The sequence below is a fragment of the Equus przewalskii genome, chromosome 9, assembly GCF_037783145.1.
Source record: "Equus przewalskii isolate Varuska chromosome 9, EquPr2, whole genome shotgun sequence".
Taxonomy (NCBI): Eukaryota; Metazoa; Chordata; class Mammalia; order Perissodactyla; family Equidae; genus Equus; species Equus przewalskii.
Window position 1 is genome coordinate 74,598,926 of NC_091839.1, and position 19,290 is coordinate 74,618,215.

At 38.5% G+C, this 19,290-nt stretch overlaps 1 protein-coding gene across 13 annotated transcripts in view; it reads right to left on the reverse strand.

The window, feature by feature from the left end:
• PTPRK (protein tyrosine phosphatase receptor type K) overlaps positions 1-19,290 on the reverse strand; it is a 503,656-nt gene that overhangs the window by 301,573 nt on the left and 182,793 nt on the right. For all 13 annotated transcript variants that reach the window (XM_008524381.2, XM_008524380.2, XM_008524376.2 and 10 more), the window contains exon 3: positions 11,677-11,948. In XM_008524381.2, coding sequence (XP_008522603.1) covers positions 11,677-11,948 — 272 coding nt within the window. The remainder of the gene's footprint in view (positions 1-11,676; positions 11,949-19,290) is intronic.

Below are 19,290 nucleotides of genomic sequence, written 5' to 3' on the forward strand. Positions count from 1 at the left end.
CCACTGGTACACAAAGCAAATAAAGGATTAGAAGCCACCCAGGTGTAGGAGATTAAGGACTTAATGGGCAGATGGAGGAGAAGAGCATCATCTGGACATCCTTCATCCTTTATAATAAGGGAAAGTTCCCCAGTGATCCCAGCAGAAAGAATAAGCTTAAAAGAACAAAATTTAGCAATTCTGTTGACAAAGGCAAAATCCTTGAATAGACCTTTTTTTTTTTTAATATGAGTCTGTCTGCCAAAACCTGATCACCTTTCATAATAAATAAATATCTAGCAGAAAGGGAACTAAGTAATAAAAATATGCCTTGTCCCCGACAGGTCATCATCCAAAAATGTTGAACGTCACAACTTCAAGAGTCTAGTTTGAACATAATAGTAACAAATGTTGGAGAGGTTGTGGAGAAAAAGGAACCCTCATGCACTGCTGGTGGGAAGGCAAACTGGTGCAGCCACTATGGAAAACAGTATGGAGATTCCTCAAAAAATTAAAAATAGAACTACCATACGATCCAGCCAACCCACTACTGGGTATTTATCCAAAGAGCTTGAAGTCAGCAATCCCAAAAGTCCTATGCACCCCAACGTTCATTGCAGCATTATTTACAATAGCCAAGACATGGAAGCAACCTAAGTGCCCATCAACAGACGAATGGATAAAGAAGATGTGGTACATATATACAATGGAATACTACTCAGCTGCAAAACAGAACAAAATCATTCCATTTGCAATAACATGGATGGACCTTGAGGGAATTATGTTAAGTGAAATAAGCCAGCTAGAGAAGGATAATCTGTGTATGACTCCACTCATATGAGGAATTTAAAAATGTGGACTAAGAACACTTTAGTGGATACCAGGGGAAAGGTGGGGTGGGGGGTGGACACAAAGGGTGAAGTGGTGCACCTACAACACGAATGACAAACATTAATGTACAACTGAAATTTCACAAGACTGTAACCTATCATTAACTCAATAAAAAAAATGAACAACAACAAAAAAAGAGTCTAGTTTGAACAGATGGGGCCTGAATAACAGCTGAGTTAAGGCCCACCTTTGATCTGCTGAGCTCAGTCTTAAAAGAATGACTTTTAAAAATCATCAACTGTCATCACACTGTTGTACCGATTAGACTCTTCTGAGTGGTCCACAAGCACTTAGGAATCAAATTAGCAAAGAAACCTCACAATCTGGATTTGGAAACTTCTGAATAATAGGGCCCAACCTATTCAATGGAACCTATCCATTCCCCTTCATTTCAATCCCTCCACTTCAGCCAGCCCAGTGTGGCTGTCCCCTCACACGGTATGCTCATTCGCCTTTCCAACCAGCCGAGGGCGTTATCTATGCCCTGTCAATGGAAAACCTAAAACCCCTTTCACTCTTGCCTTTACATACCCAGATCCTGCTCCATTTCTGTCTGACCACAGAGCTAGCCTATGTGTTGCTTCCTTCTTGAAGTTCCTTTAAAAGTACTGTTTTCTTCACTCTTTTGGGCATTTAATCAAATACCAATAAAGGCAGCCAATAGGGATGTTTTATCTCCCTCAGAGGACTTTCAGTTCTTTCCCATTTTTTTTACTATAACATTTTAAAACATATAAAATTAGAGACAATTGTAGAACAAAACCCCATTTAACCATCACCTACCATCAAAACTTATCAACACAGGTCCAATCCTGAATGGACTTTATATTCCTGAAAAAAGTATGATTAAAAAGCTCCACATAACTAGAACCTACTCATCTCATCTTTCAAAAGGTCCCCTCTGACCAGTATGCTTGTCCCTGTCCCTCCAGGATGCCAATCTCCCCTTTGGGAGCTGTTTGCTCTGTTGCTGATGCATTTCCCTGATCTTTGTATGCCCCCACCCTTTTTGTCATTAGATTTCCAGGTGAAGGCCAATTCTCAAACAGCTCTTCCTGAATCACCTGATCTGAGGTGGTTTCCAAGACTCTAACTCTCACATTATTTTATTTTAATTATCTGCTTAGCACTTATTGCATTCTGATCTGTTTCCTATTTACTTATGTATCTGGTTTCCGCCCACCTCCCCCGCTCCCTCGCCAACCCTTGGAGTGGAATTCCTGGGAGAACAGGAACCTTGAGACTAATTCAGCACTGTGTGTTCCCAGCAGCCAGAACAGCGGACGGCAGAGATGCGGTTGCTTGTCAAATGGATAAGTCAAGCAGTCTTTCATAGCAGGCCTTCAGAGAGAAAGTCAACAGTGCAGTTGTCCTCAAGGCCACTCTGGGTCCCAAGTCTTCTTCAGGCTTGGATATTCCACTTCCCTTACATGCTGTGAGATAATCCCACATCTTTTCAATTCTGTCTCTTTTTGACTTTGCTAGCTTAGTTGGTGTCTTTCATTTGTAGATAAGAGCTTTAAATAGGCTACTTTGCAGCTTTCACTGCCTCCTTCAAGCTCATACAAGACACAAACATTGAGTAGACTAGCTATCATCCCATATTGCAGAGACTGAGGTGCAAAAGATCCCACAAAATAGTGACTCTGCGCAAGGAGGTGTTGAGCAATGGACCTAGGATTGAACACAGGCCAAGTGACATCTGGTTTAAACCTTTACCCAATACATAAAATGGCCTCAACTTTATTTTCTACCAACATAAAAAAAATGAGAACTTCTACTTCTGATTCTCATGCAGCATGCCACAAAACCTAATATAATATACATACTCAGTAAATGAATAGCTACCTGGTTATGTGTTTATTGTTCTGCTTACAAGTGCCCTCTCCCTAAAACAAGGGGAAAAAACAAATGAGAAGAGAGAGAACCATGAAAGAAAATGAAAAGAAACAGCAAACAAACAAAAACAAATAGAAATTCACCCTGGTATTTTGGGGACTAAATTGACTTCACCCCTCTGTAAGCCTTACATTACTAAAATTTACAACCAAACCAAAGTGTCTTTCAATAAATATTAACCCAGACAGTCATCGCAACTGTTTCCAAGTATTATATTTGTGCTGTTCCTGAAAAACACTAGGATCTAAAGATGATTGAACCAAACTTTGATCTTTAGATGCTACAAATTTTCTACTCTTTAATACTTTATTGAATTATTATATGGTATAAATTTATGACTACAGACCTTATTTTTAAACATAAAATGAAAACTGATTTAATGCTTCCAGAAAGCTAAGAAGAATGATTTTTTAAAAGATCATTCAAAGAATATTAAGAATCTAAATCTCATCAGAGAATTCTAGTGGTGTGTAAAATGGTTATTTATATAACTAAGTGCAGAAATACAATGTAGCAGCTAGTTTTATAATGACAGTTTTTAAAACACCTTTTGAAAATCAAGATAGTTAAAATTAACCATAAATTGTCCACTAGGATACATAAGTGGATGTTTGATTTTAAGTCTCCAAAGTTTGTTTCCTTTATATTCCAGCCTATATTACTGACAACAGAATAATTAGATTCTGTATAATATTACTTAAAGGAATAGTAAAATAAACACAGATTATAAATATTTTTGACATTTCCCTTATATTTCCTTCCTACTATACTCTCTCAATTGAAAAACTTGTACTAAAATAGATAATTACCTCCTTTTATTTTTCCATTATGTTCTAACAATTGAACTGAAATCACCACAGCATAAAAGTTAAATCTTAGATAAAAACATAATATCACTCAGTTTTGTTTTTCTCATGAATAGCCAATATTTTGTTCACATACCACATGCCGTCTAGAAGGAGGAAAAAGCAGGCTTTGAAATGGAAATGGACAAAGAGGTCACAGGGAAATTCAAGTTGCACAGAAACTCAAAAGCCCTAAAAAAAGACCAGTTCTAATTAACTACCAAAGTAACTGAAGAAGGAACTGATTTTAAACTATCTATATTTTTCTTATATGGTACAGCACTTACAGAAACATCATTAAACTGATTGGAAGGAAATGGTTCTTGCATTTTTCTTTAGTTTGAGTAGGACTCCTGCCCCAGGAGGATACATTTTAAAAATCTTGGTACATAAAGATCAGCCCATTAAATGTATGCTAAATAATTAACACAGAAGTATGGAAAACAAGGAATCAGAAGTACGTTAATTCAGATCCCACGTGCTGGGCAGAATGCAAGTGAGAGAGCAAGGGAAGAACAGGCATCTCTCCTACTATTCTTTGGAACCTCTGTCTTCCCCAGTCTCGATAAAACAAATTCCTAAAGAAAAAGTGTCATAAATTGAACAAACTCTGCCCAACTCTCCTTACTGCTCAGTATTTTTTTAATATTCTATTCAAAAGGAAATGAATTAATTTCAGGGACCAGCCGGGTGGTGTAGTGGTTAAATTCACACACTCCCCTTTGCCTGCCCAGGGTTCACGTGTTCAGATCCCAGGCGTGGACCTACACAGCACTCAACAAGCCATGCTCTGGCGAGGTCCCACATACAAAATGGAGGAAGACTGGCACGGATGTTAGTTCAGCAACAATCTTCCTCAAGCAAAAAGAGGAAGATTGGCAACAGATGTTAGCTCAGAGCCAATCTGCCTCACCAAAAGAAAAAAAAAAGGAAGTGAATTAATTTCACAGAAACATTTCTCAAAAGAATTAGTGAAGGGACACTCGACAGCTCCTGCTACACCAAATAAAAACAAGTATGATTTAGCAGAATAAAAAGAGACTGCTCTCAGATACTTGTAATAATTATTGCGCTATCTAGCAGGACTCTTCTCTTCATTTGTTTACATTTATTTACAAACTGTAAGTTTCATCAATGAATCAATAGAAACAGAGTCTAAAAGAAAAGTAAAGTAGGTGTTTTATAATAAAAGCAAATCACTTTTAGGAATCAGAGAGAAGTCACCCGCACAGGTTCTAAGTTTTAAGAAAACAATGACTATGATAACCTGGGAGTGATTCCAAACTCATTTGGGGTACTTTAAATGAAACAAATAGGGAATCATTAGGATTAAAAATCAGCAGCAAGGGGCTGGCCCCGTGGCTGAGTGGTTAAGCTTGCACGCTCCGCTGCAGGCAGCCCAGTGTTTCGTTGGTTCGAATCCTGGGTGCGGACATGGCACTGTTCATCAAACCACGCTGAGGCAGCGTCCCACGTGCCACAACTAGAAGGACCCACAATGAGGAATATACAACTATGTACCGGGGGGCTTTGGGGAGAAAAAGGAAAAAAATAAAATCTTTAAAAAAAGAAAAATCAGCAGCAAAAGTCTGCTTTGTAAATAGCCTATCAAACAGAAGGCATTTTGCCAGTGTAACATGAGCCGAAGTGCCAGTGGTAGGCAATTACTGATGCCACAACTAGAATAAGTCTATCTAGTTGTGACTAACTTCAGAAGTCACTGATGCGGCTAAAGTCCAAATTTTTAATAGCTGGATTAAATTACTAAAGAGGAAAAGGAGGAATAATTTTGACCACTAAATAACCAGCAGTTCAGTCCATGCGTGAAGATCAGAAACATTCATTTAGCACTTGATCAAATATTAAAACAAACTAAAGGTGACATACATGGAAGTATCCAGCACAGTGTCTTATACACGGTAGACACCCAACAGGTGGTGGTCTTCCCTCCCTTTCTTTCTACTCCCTTCAGTCATCGATTCATTGTCTTGCAGCCTTATCTAATTTTCAAGTACACTTCTGTCTTCTCTCTACAACTGGACTCACAAATATGACTTGTTTCCTTCATAGACAGATATGTACTATACTCTTCATTCTACTATATGTCTCACATGTGCTATCCATAACAGTATGAGTTAATAGGTGGGATTGCTAGAAAGTTCAAGAAAGATGTGACATGGTGTATTAGGATGCTTTTGGCTGCATAGGAGAATACTCATCTACAAGTTGTTTAAAAAATAGTTTTTATTTCTATTATTATTATTATTATTATTGCCTAAGACTAAGACCCTGGATCCTTCCACACGTTCTTCTGTTACCCTCAGTTTGTCACCTCCTTCCTCATAGTTACAAGATAACTGCAGTAGCACCAAGCATCATGTTCTCATGCAACGACATGTCCCTCTCCTTTTAACTGGGAGGAGCATCTTTCTTAGAAGTCCCCTAGCAGAACTTCTCTCACAACTCATTAGCCAAAATTTTGTCACAGGCCTGTTTTACCTGCAACGGAAGTTAGGAAAGTACGTAAGGTGGGAGAGAGTCCTGAGAACGTGGAAGAAAGTGGAAAAAAAATGACTGTTGAATAGATAATTAACAATATCTGCAATACCATTATACAAGATAATGAGCCAGAGGCATTTATAATGCTTATAAATAAAGTTACAGCATTAGGATCTGTGCTATGGATCTAATCTAGTGCTATGGATTGAACTGTGTACCCACCAAATTCCTATGGTCCTAACCCGCAACGTGACTGTTTTTGGAGATGGGGCCAGTGGGAAGTAATTAAGGTTAAATGAGGCCACAATCTGACCCTGATCTGACAGGCCTGGCGCCCCTCTAAGAAGAGGAAGAGACACGAGAGGTCTCCCTCTCCACCATGTGAGGACACAGAAGAAGGTGACCATCTGCAAGTCAGGGAGCGAGCTCTCATCAGGAACCAAACAGGCCAGCCCTTGACCTCTGGACTTCCCAGCCTGAGACAAATAAATGTCCATTGTTTAAGCCACGCAGTCTACAGGATTTTGTTAGGGCAGCCAGAGCAGACTAACTAATACATCTAGGAAAGGAAAATCGTGCCACCTTCCCTTCTTCAGGGGGGCTTGACATGGCTGACTGAGGACCAGGATAAATTGGAAGTTGCAAGAGCGATCGCACAGGCGTGATGTCTTTTCCTCACTCTCTGCATGGCTGGTTCGTGAGCATGCTCTTACTTCAGCCTCTTTCCCCAAAGAGCAATCTTTTAGAGACTTTTTATTTGAGTAAACAGTCACTTGGTGTAAGTCCCAATCTTCTTAGATCGAAAGCCAGCAGTATCTCTGGAGTGTAAAAGTCATTCTATTGCCAAAATATGACAGCAATACATGTTAACAGAAACCTTTAAAAAGGAGACAAAAACAGAAAAGCCCATGCCTGTCCAGTTCTTAGATTTTTTCAAACCTATAGAAAATGTTAAGAAGAAAATGGGTTGCATAAGTTCAGTGTTTGTTTCTCAGTGAATTAGGGGGTGAGAAAAAAAGGGCACATTCTGCTATATTATCATTTTCCAATTTCTGGCCAAACCCCTGTAGTTTTCATCACGCATCATTTTCGTGATTAATGATGTGCACCCAGTTAATGGAAAACAGCAGATTAGGTTTCCACTAATAGTTTTGGAAGTTATGTCTGCCTGCCTCATTTGGTAACAACCTCACTGTTCAGTAAGAAACTAATGGATTTAATCCCAAAGCAGAACTTAGTTTTAGGCATACAAGACAAGTCAGATTTCCAGAGTGGAGAACATTACACTTTTAGAGGTGTGCTGATCTTCAATTGAAATTTAACATTGAGATAATTTCTCACAATGTTTGGGGATTTTTTTCTTTTTACTTCTATTTAACGATCAATTTAAAAAGTTACAGTATTTACTTGAGGCCTATAAAAATAGGTAGAATTACAAACTTATAACCATGGCAAATAAAATAAATATGATACTTTCTATAATTAGTATACCGAGCTGAAAAGACACCTATTGTTCTGAAGACATAGGTGAGAAAGAGTTCCTTATATATTAATGTATCACTGCAATTCTTATGTCATAAACAAAATTTACATTTGCCTGTTCTGTTTCACTATAGAAAGTGCTGGCTCCAAACAACTGCGGTTTAAGAAAATCATGTGGTTCAGTGGAAAGCATACTAATCCAGGAATAGAGGAATCAAGAGGCAAGAATTCTAGTCCCATTCTGCCTCAAATTACTTCGGAATCAAATCTGCCTTTTATTTTCATTTTCCCCACTACATTTTATATTTCTCTCTCTTAGGTCATTTAACAATTGCTGTACCGTTTCAAGTTTTATCTATGTCTATCTCATATTTCCCCTCTGGACTAGGCCCCTTAAGGGCAGACACCACATCTGATTTACGTTTTTATCTTCTATGATGCCATGCTGGACCGTAAGCTTCAGGAGAAGAGGGACATTGCCTGTGCTATCCCCAGGGGTTAGCATGGTGTGACTTCATGCTAATAAGGTGTCAAGTAAGTAGACGTTTTAATAAATAAAAAACCTGAAAAGAATAGCATGGAGGGAGAGGGATGAATAGGCCGAGCATAGGATTTTTCGGGCAATGAAAATACTCTGTGTGATACTATAGCGATGGATACAGGTACACATTTGTCCAAACTCTTACAATGTACAACACCAAGAGTGAGCCCTAAGATTAACTACGGACCTTGAGTGATTATGATGTGTCAGGTGTAGGTTCATTCTTGTAACAAATGTACCACTTTGGTGGAGGATGTTGATAATGGGAGAGGCTATGCATGTGTGGGGGCAAGGGGTATATGGGAAATCTCTATCCTCCTCTCAACTTCTCTAAACACTTTATATATATTAACTCACTCAATACTCACAACAACCCAATGAAGCAGGTACTGTTGTGATCCTCATGTTTCAGACGAGGAAACTATAGTCAAAGAGATTAGAGAACATGCCCAAGGCTGCACAGCTGCTAAGCAGTAGAGCCAAGAGTCACAGGGGAAAGGCTGGCCCCAAAGGCCACGAGCCTCATCCTAATCTGCCAGAGAACCAAAACTCATTATTTGGAGGATCATTTTGCCTTACTTCTCAACTTCATGTATGCTAATTTTTCCTTTTTCAAATCAGAGCTTAAGCTTCTTGGGGTTAAAGTGAGATCTCCTCATTATTGACTAGTCCACAGTATAAGTAATTTAATTACCACACCAATCTCCTATTTAGGCATCTGGTAAGACAGACTCTCTGGGAAGGCAAATCACAGCAAAATACACTATATGTATTTCAAATTTTTAGTCCAAGAGAAAAATGGAAAAGAGAAGAGCTAGCTTGCAGAGAGGATTTTTTTTCACTTCTAGGAGTATTATTTTTATACAGAAATTATCCTATACCAATTAAAGTAGTAGCACTCTGGGGCTATTTTCTTTTTGATTGTTTTTTCGTTAAAGCTGAGTAAGAAGGGGGTGTATCTGAGGGGTGGTCAGATAAGGAATGATTCCAACAAAGAAAAGAGAGGATTCTCCACCAGAAATATGAAGGAAAAAGGAATTAGAAAAATGAAAAGGTAAAAAAGAAAAAAGTGAAAAAGAAGTTTTGGAGAGTGTAAATTCTCTGGAGAAGAGAAGTTGAGTAAACTGTGAAACCAAGGAGCATGATTTCTATGCATATCATAACTCTACTTAATCTAGGGTCTGGAAAAAACAAAAAACAGGCAGTGTTTCTTTCAAAATGAAAATAAATAAGCTTCAAACACGGCACATTGCAATGGCTATATTTTAACTTTTAAAAATCCATAAAGATTCTGCATTAAGCAAGAGTCAAAAGTTTTTCATGTCATTTCCTAATAGCAAAATGCTCCATAAATACAGTTTATGTTATCCTGGTTGTTTCTAATCACTGATGTCCAGGTACAACCAGCTATCTAAAGGACAGAATCGATGCAAACATCAATCAGTAACTTACTGACCACGAAGCACATGAATAAAAAACATTCTGCTCTGTTATTTGCCCTCATTGATTGTTAAAGTTTTGCAAGTTAAGGAAAAAGATGTGGAAGCAAAGTAATCACTTAAGAAATGATCTATGGCTCAAAGTTCAATCTGCAACAAGGCAACATTTATCCACAGGTTCTGTGTATTTAGTAATGTTGTTCTCTGACAAGAGATTTCCAAAGAGATCTCCCTGGTCAAGTTGAAACGCATGAGGCACTCTGCACTGCTCGCTTAAAAACACCCCAGGTCCTGTCACCCAGGGAGCTTTGTCATGCAAATGGACTGAACAAAGAAGCATTCCTCTAGTTCCAGGTGCTCTAACTCAACATTAGAATTAACTTTGGAGAAATCTGTGCCTTAAGAAAATATTATTAATATCAATGATTCTAAGAGCTCACAGAAAATTAGGAAAAAGTAATTTTATGTACGCCATTTCTTAGTTATGAAGGAACAGAAGTAGGACATCACAGATATATTATTTTTCGATTTATCAAAATCTACTCTATGACTGTGTTTTGTTTTTTTTTTTTAGGTACAACTAACAATTTGATTCCTTAGAGAATGATCTATGCAGGTAGCAAATAGCGAACAGGGTTGAATACAGGCAATGTGACTCCAGAATCGAAATTTTTAACAATTTTGCTAGATTTGTTATTGGGTGTTAGTTTATTTTAAGGAGGCTGAATCCATCAAGAGTTTTATTTTATTGAATCAGAGCTTTTTCTTTTCAGTGTTATGCTAAGCTCCAATAACAGATTCTCATGAAGTCGGTATAATGACAATGTGATGTGAGGGTGAACCAGCAATGACAGCCATTAGCCCAGTGCTGTCAGAGAGGAGCCCATTTATCTTGCACCCAGCACGTTAGCATTAGGTATACACACCTCCACCCACCCACCCACCTCCTGCATATGCAGCTCTCCCAGAGCTGGGGGCCCTGAAAAAGCAGAGGGCTCTCCCAAACCAAAGAAAAACATCCTTCAGTTCAGGAATAATGGAACCAACTGGAATGTGCTGCAAATCCAGTGAAATCTCAATAGACACATAATCCTGAACGGAGAACTTACCTGGGGAACCACAGCTATGAAGTAAGAGGCTTTTAATACAATAGAAAAGTCAACTCAAGACAAAGCAATTAAAACAATGCATTGCATCCCCCCCCCCCCCCGCCCCGTCCCTCCTCAGGAATAAAGACAACCCTAATCTGAAGCAATCGTTCACTTTTAAAAAACAGACATGAAACTGTTCTTAGTTTGCAAATTACTCACTTATCATAATAAAATACACTTTTACGTAAATGCATTCTTATTAGGCTCTATAAAAAACTACAAATGGGCAGGTCTTTTAAAAGTTTAAATCTCAAGATCTAACACAAAAGTGAACTTTCAAAACAGGTAACTTTCTGTTTCCAAGTACTGGACCTCCCAGTGAGGATTACTGAGCGATTCTCCAAACTGGGAAATGGTCTCTTTTGGTTAAATCGTATAATATCAGTCACACAAAACATAAAGTAGATACTTACACTATTCACTATCTGGTTTAATCATAACTAAATCAAACATTTCTGGGGGAAAAAAATTCAAAGACACATGGACAGATTTTCCTTATTTTTGTTTGCTTATTTTTATACTCCATATAATTAACAAAAATATAAATAATTATTCAAAATGATTCCCGCTCAGATAACATATTTCATGAAACACTATTTCATGTTTATTTTCAAGAAGCCAGTAAATCAATTCAGTCTGAATATTGCACTCAACTCAAAAAGACTATTTCTTCCTGCACAGAAACACAGAAATATCCATCAATAAGTAGCTCTTTGGCAAATAACCAACCAGTTTTGTACCTAAAGCTACTTTTATCTATATGTGGAAATATTTTCTCTGCTTTGATGATATCGTGCCAATGTATTCAAACATTTCCTCAAGAACAGGGCTGGAGGAGGGCTAAAGAGACAATCTCTCATTCGCAGCAGCTAGCATTTATCTCCAAGTATTACATCCACAGTGAGATACAACGAGTTCAAAGCATAAAGCAGAAAAGCACAGACGATTACCTGATATTCATTGGGCCAAAAGGTGCTCACTGCTAGCTCAGCCCGAAGCCAGTCTCGACCGGTGAATCCAGTCACATTCCAAATTGGATTGGCAAGAGGTCCCTTATTCACCCGAACCAATATGTTCAAAGTGCCAGGATTCAGCCCTTTCTGGCTATATAACAAGTAACTGAAATCAATACAGTGAGTGTCATTCTCCTTCATTGTAGGCAGCTGAAGTCTGGCTTTTTCTCCAGGGTCATGATCTGAAGAGTCCACTATCATATAGGAACCTGAAATGACATTACATATAATTAAGCTAAATAGATATATACGCAAAAGGGAATGTATAGTAGTAGAAAGAATACTAAAAACGATACCAATCCATTCTGAGTAGTATTAAATGTAACTCAAAAAGACTATGTCCTCCAGAGCAGACCCATAGAAAGAAATAAAACAAGTAAGTGAATTGAATTCTTAGTAGGTAACAGACATTGTTCAAAGTACATAACATGTACTAATTCATTTACTCTCCAAAACAACTTGTTATTATTCCTATTTTACAAATTAGGAAATTGAGGTATAATGAGTAACTTACTCAAAGTCAACAGACCAGGTAGAGCCTCGTTCAAATCCAGATCTCACTCTAAAAACTCCCTGGTCTTACTAAACAGAGGTGTTTTATTATCAAACGAACCAACAAAAGCAACAACTTCTTGGCCTGGTTTTCATAGAGGGTGCCTCTTTCCTCTTGACTATCCATAACACTAAGAGTTCAGGCACTGGAATCATTTCCGATTTCAAATCCCGAGATCATCATTTATACAAGCTGTGTGACCTTTTGTAATGTACTGACCACTCTGAACTTCAGTTCGGGGAATAAAGATACTTTGCAGGGTAAGTGTGAGGACTGAACTTAAAAATGTCAAATTCCTAGAGCTGAGAATCTGACACATAGTAGCTTCACCTACCTGGAGCCTCGCCCACGAAACTATCAGCTAATCATCATTGCCATTGGCCACAGTTCTGCAATAGTTCCTATGCTCTTCTAGAGCCGCAAGAACCTGGCTTGAAACTCATTAATCTACCCCATTACCTTTGATTTAATAAGTATTCATTGGTTATGTGTCATGGGGAGGCACAGGACATAAAGAGTCCCAACCTGCTAACACCTCATAGTTCCACCCTCAGCACGATATCTGCACTGCAGGCAGAGGTCACCCAGCGCCAAGCACACAAATGGGACTTGACCATCAGCTGCTGTTAGCCCAAGGACCTCTGCAGAAAAACCACTGGTTTTTCCCACATCACTGTGGATTTTAACAAAGACACACATCACAAAAAAATGTACATATGCCTATTTATCACACTTAAAGTAGAACACAAATTTTATTGTAAAATATTTTTTGCCTTAGATGTAACTTACCCGAAACGCATTAGGTGTACTGTTAGAGAACCCAGTGTTACAAGGATGACGCCTGCACCTCTCTTCCTGACCAACTTGTAGAATGAACCAACCTTCTGTGTGTGCTCCCTAAAACATAAAACCTTCCACCCATCACATACTAAACTCTCACTGACACTACTCTAACTAGTCCAATTAACCCCCAACAGCAGGTTCAAATCATGGCAGGTAAGAGGGCTTCAACTACACAAGAAACCAAAATTTCAAGTCTGACCAGTTCCCATGAGGGCGTCACTAGGGGCCAGAGCTTCTGTGAAGATTTCATATGATGACACTATGACGAGCTTTCAGCTAAAGCACAGAATAAGCTTACTACAGTGATAGTTACTGACATTACTTTCACTTCATTTTTCCCAGTCCTCATCTTCTCATGTAACCTGGAATTCCTTTATTTCTGGATTCTCACAGATATACACTAACAAATAAATCGGCCATGTATATTTTTGGAGAAATGATGTCTTTTTTGAAACAGGATATCTTGGATCCCAACCCAATTTATCGAATCAGGATGCTTCTCCCCTGGGTTATGGTCACACTGGGAAGTCCAGGGCTGATTTGCCCCGGCGTCTTTCACATTCACCACAGCAGAGCAGCCAATTACTGCTTTTAACTAGGACCAGGCCTGAGATCTTGCATAGGTTACTTAGCGTCATTGGGCCTCAGCTTCTTCACAACACTGTGATCTATTTCTTCCCTGCTACAACAGTTTTTTTCAGTGACATGGCATGGCAGTAGTGGCTTTAAATTATTTTTACAAGTCTGCATCAATTATGGCTTCTGATTGCTAGGTTTAAAGTAGTGCTTTCTAAATGACTTACATGCTTTCAAAGAGTTATTTTCCTCCATTATAAAATAAACTTTGGAATAAAATATACTTTGACTCACATTTTAATTATATAGTATGATATTTACCATTAAGACCATTTAGCAATTTTCAGCCAGTTGCACTTTTAAGCTACAATAATTTTCCTATTAAGAAAATGGAATGAGCAAAGTATATTAATTTGTAGGAATTACCAATTTGATCATTAGAAAGACAAAAAGTCACAAAATAAAACCTTGTCCAAACTATTTAGCATTTCAAGGGCATTCAATGCAAGTTACATAAGTTTTTTTTAAAGTGCTGATATTTCGTTTCTATAGAATGTTTCTGCTAAATGGGCTTCTTTCAATTCAATCTGACTATTGCTGCATTTGCCGAGTGCTATGAAATAATATGCATTATAATATTGCACAGTTCCAGAAAGGAAGAAGCAAGAACTAGCAACAAAAAGCTATCTAAATCCTGCTGCCAACTGACTTCGTATAGCCGCAATTTACCCCGGTAGGCCCCGTGGAGGGAGCTGCTGGTTTGACACAAGATTCCCTTCCATCATCTCAAACACAGAGAACACTACGCTATTCTGATCAACTCCTGAAAATGACTTCTACAGTCTCCCAGAATAGCTTCCAACCCTTATAGTCAGGAAATTCTGCAACATACACTTCCTTCATTCTTTACGTTATAATTTAAGCTTATTTACTATTGTTCTACCAGCCAACTAATCCCTCAAAATTCTAACAAGAGTTCAGTTCTATTTCGCTGTGATTTAGCTCTCCTGAGAATTAGTAATGAAATATCTGTGTGCACACACAGATAATTACTAACTTGCAATTAACGTAACTTCTTTAATGTGGCCTTACAAACATTCCTTAAAGTCTCTTGAGCAATGGAGTTCTCTAATATATCACTTAAGACAGAAGAGAAAAACTTACATGCTTACAATAATTTTTAAAAAGTGTAACCTTTCTGGAGAGCAATTTGGCAATAAGAATCAAAAACCTTAAAAGACAAATATATCCTCTGGTTTGGCAATTCCAAAGCTAAGAATATAGACTGGATGAACAGTCATGTGTATGTACAAAAGTATAGCTTAGAAAAGATGCTCATCTCATCACTACACTGTTTAAAATAGAGAACAACAAAAGTATTTTAAATATCCAATAATAGGCAATTGGTAAAATCATGGTCAGTTTGATGAATAATTAGGCAGTCATTAAGAACGATATTATTCAAACCATGTAATGGAAGATATTCACAATATGTTAAGTCAAACAAGCAGGCTATAAAATATTATACTCACTTATGATAAGTATATATTTATGTTAAATAAATACATTTGTGTAAATGTGTGTGCATTCATATAGGTACACATAGACATGCAGCACATATGACTGAAGAAAAACAAAGACTATACAGTAAAATGTGAAGTACATTATTGGGAGCAGCTGTAATTGTCTTCTGCTTTCTTCTTCTTGCTTATGTACATTGCCTGACTGTTCTACAAGAAACATGCATTAGAATTGCATTTTTTTTTTAGAAGAGAGACTGTATGAATGCTATCTTACACGAGGAACATCAAAAGAATAATGATAAATACTTAGGAAATAAACACAGGTATTTTGTCTTTTGAAAATAAATCCTATTTGCATCCTCCAGATTAGCAGCATCCTGGCTTTCAAAAAACACAATACAAATTCAGGAACTTCTTATTTCAATTCATTAAAAAAGAGAGAGAGGTAGCAAGTACTTAGAGTAAACAGCAGTTTTTATTTAAGAGGATAGCCAAAGAAAGCAAGTCCCATATTCATAAACACCATAGTCTAGTATCTAGATGAATAAATAATACCCTATGGATCTTATGTATTAATGGAAATTTTATCTTTTAAGCTATACTTCTAGAAATAACGTGGCAACACAGGAAACAGGATTAACTGCAAAGAAAATAATGAATAAGTAGGTTCCCAAATTTCATCCTAAAACTTCCTTACTTATATATATCCTGTTATACACTGACATAAGATTTTTATTGTCAGTTCTTATTCAAAATCCACTGAATGTGCCTTATAAACTAAACCGAGAGAAATTTCCACTTCTCAGCTTAGTATTGACAAGCCTGCATGATTTGCCCCAAAGTGCATTTGTGACTACCTCCCACTACTTCTCCTCCCAACCATCTCCTCCACTTGGACAGAGTCCTCATGACTCTCTCCACACACCGTGCCAGCTGGCTTCTCCAGGACGGGCCCAAGCTCTTATCAGAAAGCCTCCCCTCATCTCAGCCCCTAGCCAAGTCTCTGCCATGGTTCCACCTCAGCCCCAGCCCACGCTGAGCTTTCTCTGCCTTAAGCCCTTTGATACACGGTTTCTGCCTCTCTGATTCTAGCCTTTAATTATGTAAAATTAAAATTGGTACAAATTTTAAATAACATATATAGAGACTGTTTATCTCCCTGAGAAGAGTAATAATGTTCTCTTAGAAGGCACTCGATTCATTCAGAGTCCAATCAGAAAAGAGAAGGTGCACAGGAAATCTAACAGTGAAAGTGTCATATAAAGAATTACTAACTAGAAGAAGGTAGAAACTCTAAAGTTGTAAAGAGAACACTAAAGAATAACCCCCGTACCCAAGGAAGGAACAGCTGTGGAACGGGAGTGAGATCACTGAGAAGCAGAACTGCCTTGAAGTGTGGTTGCAGCCCACTGCATGGTGAAGAAGTTTGCTGGGTCGTTCACGCCAGAGCTGGTCTACAGCTGCTGGGCAAGCAGGAAACACTCCCTTGAGGCAGGGGGTGTGCTGTGTGCACCCTGGGAGGGCCACAGCAAGTGGTCACCAGGCCAGGACTAGGACTGCAACCTCACATGGGGACTGCAGGCACTGGGCACATCACTGGGCAACTGTCAGCTCAGCAGTACCAGCAAGAAGAAACTAAAATAGAAGCACTCGTCAACCAGGTGGAGAAGTTCCTTCCCACTAAAATGCCCCTTCGGCACCCTCTACTGGCAAAGCGTAACACTGGGATGGCTACAAAAGAGAATGCTTACAGGGCCAAGCCCCACTATCATGGAGCAGTCCATGAAGGGCAAATTTGGAGCTGTGAGGCATGAATTGATAATTGGCACAGCATCTAACAAGGGCCTTGCACATTATAGAAGTTCAATAAATACTCGGCAATTGGTTAGTTGGGTAGTTAGTTGACTGAACGAATAAGAAGGAGATAAAGAGACTAACGACATAGAACTGCTGAGGCAGCACCAGTCTCACCTAGATGTGAAATAAATGATCAGAAAACATCAAAACAACTACAAAAATAAAACAAACTATTGGAACTGCTTTACGCTGCTTGCAGACAGAATCATTTGATGGAAGAGCATAATGTTTGGAAGTACGCACTTAACCTTTGTGTCAGAGCCACTCTTATGCATATAAGAAACTTTCTATTAGGGGAACACTTCTGAAACATTTTAGCCTCAGGACAGACCCCCTTTACACGCTTAAAAATTGTTGAGGACATTAAGGAGCCTTGGTTTCCATAACCTGTATCTATCAATATTGACCATATTAGGAATTCAAGCTAAGAAATTTCTAAAACATTTATTAATTCAGTTAATATCAACAATAATAAACCCAGTATATGTTAACTTACATAACGTACTTTTATGGAAAAATTACTGTTTTCCAAAACAACCAAGCAAACTAGTAGGAAGGGAGGCACTGTTTTATATTTTTGCAAATCTCTGTAATGTATGACTTAACGGAAGATGCCTAGATTCTCATTTTTACTCCTGCATGCAGTCTGTTGCAATATCACACATCACGTAGCCTCTGGGAAAATTCTACCATACACTCATGAGAAAAGGAGAGAAAAAAAGGAAAAATGACATCTTAGTGTTATGACAATAGTTTTGACCCTGTAGGTCCCCTGAAAGGGTCTTGGGGACTCAAAGTGGTACCTGGAGCACATGTGGCGACCACTATATTTACTGCATATAACTCTTTTTACCGTCATGCTGTAATGAGAACAATATCAATGCTTCTATTTCTGTTGAGTCTACTTCACTCATTTGGTCTCTGCAGGGTATAAAGATGTACTCTATGAAACTAAACTCTTCCCCGGTATGGTGGATGTCTAGAGAATGAAAATTGAAAAACCTGAATATGTTTACATCAGTATAAACATAAAGGGTATATTAGTCAGGGTTCATCAGAGAAACAGAAACAATAAGGTATACACACACACACACACACACACACACACACACACACAGAAAGAGACTTATTACAAGAAACTGGCTCATGCGATTATGGAGGCTGAGAAGTCCAGACCCAGGAGAGTCAATGGTATAGTTCTAGTTTGAGTCCAAAGGCTAATTTATTCTACCCTAACAAGAAAAGCATTTTTATATGTTCCGAAGACCACTCTGAATAGGTACCAAAGCACCAACACACTGTGCAAAACAGTTAGTTTTTGGCATTGAGTAAGATTTTCCTAGTAGAAACAGAGAACATGCCAGAAACTGTTGGTGTGAAAAAACTGAAAACACTGTGCAGGAAGACAGTTTCCAGCCCAGCCAGCTTAAGAAGCAATAATCAGGATTGTTGGGTACAGAGAAGAGCGGCAAGTGAACTCACGATTTGGGTCCCAGCCCATCTGGGATGAGTTTTTTCTTTGTTGTAAAATTAACATCTCTCAGCATTTCTGTTGCTGTTACCTTTGTTCTGAAGGCAATGCCATTGACCTATCGTTCATAGTATCTCTCAGCTTCTCATTTTCTTTTTACGAGCTTCGTTTCCTCACCTCATTTTTCTTCATCTGATTAGGTGGTAACATAATAAACCAAGTTACTAAAACTAAGAACCTAGGAATCAGTTTAATTTTTCCCTTTCCCTCACTCTGCTCTTGGAATCCACCAGCAATTCCTATTGTCTCTACTTCCAAACTATTTCCTCCATCCACTCTCTTCTCTTCATTTCACAAGTTTATCAAGCTCCTGTCACCTCTCAGGAGGACAACTAGAACACACCCCAAGAGGTTTCAAGATTTCCACACTAGCAGCCCTACAATAGTTTTCTACAAGCAGCCAGACTAATTTTTTCAAAACATACCATTAATCTTTTCTCATCCCCACATTGCGACGAGAATAAAATCCAAACTCTTTGCTCGACTATCAGCTTCAACATAATCTGGCCCCTGCCTTCCTCTCTCACATTATCTCCTACGCCATTCTCCCCTTGCTCAACACGGTCCAGATACAGTGGAAGTTCCATCTGCCCTTTAAAAATCCAAGCTTCTAGGGGCCAGCCCAGTAGCATAGTGGTTAAGTTCATGCACTCTGCTTCAGTGGCCCA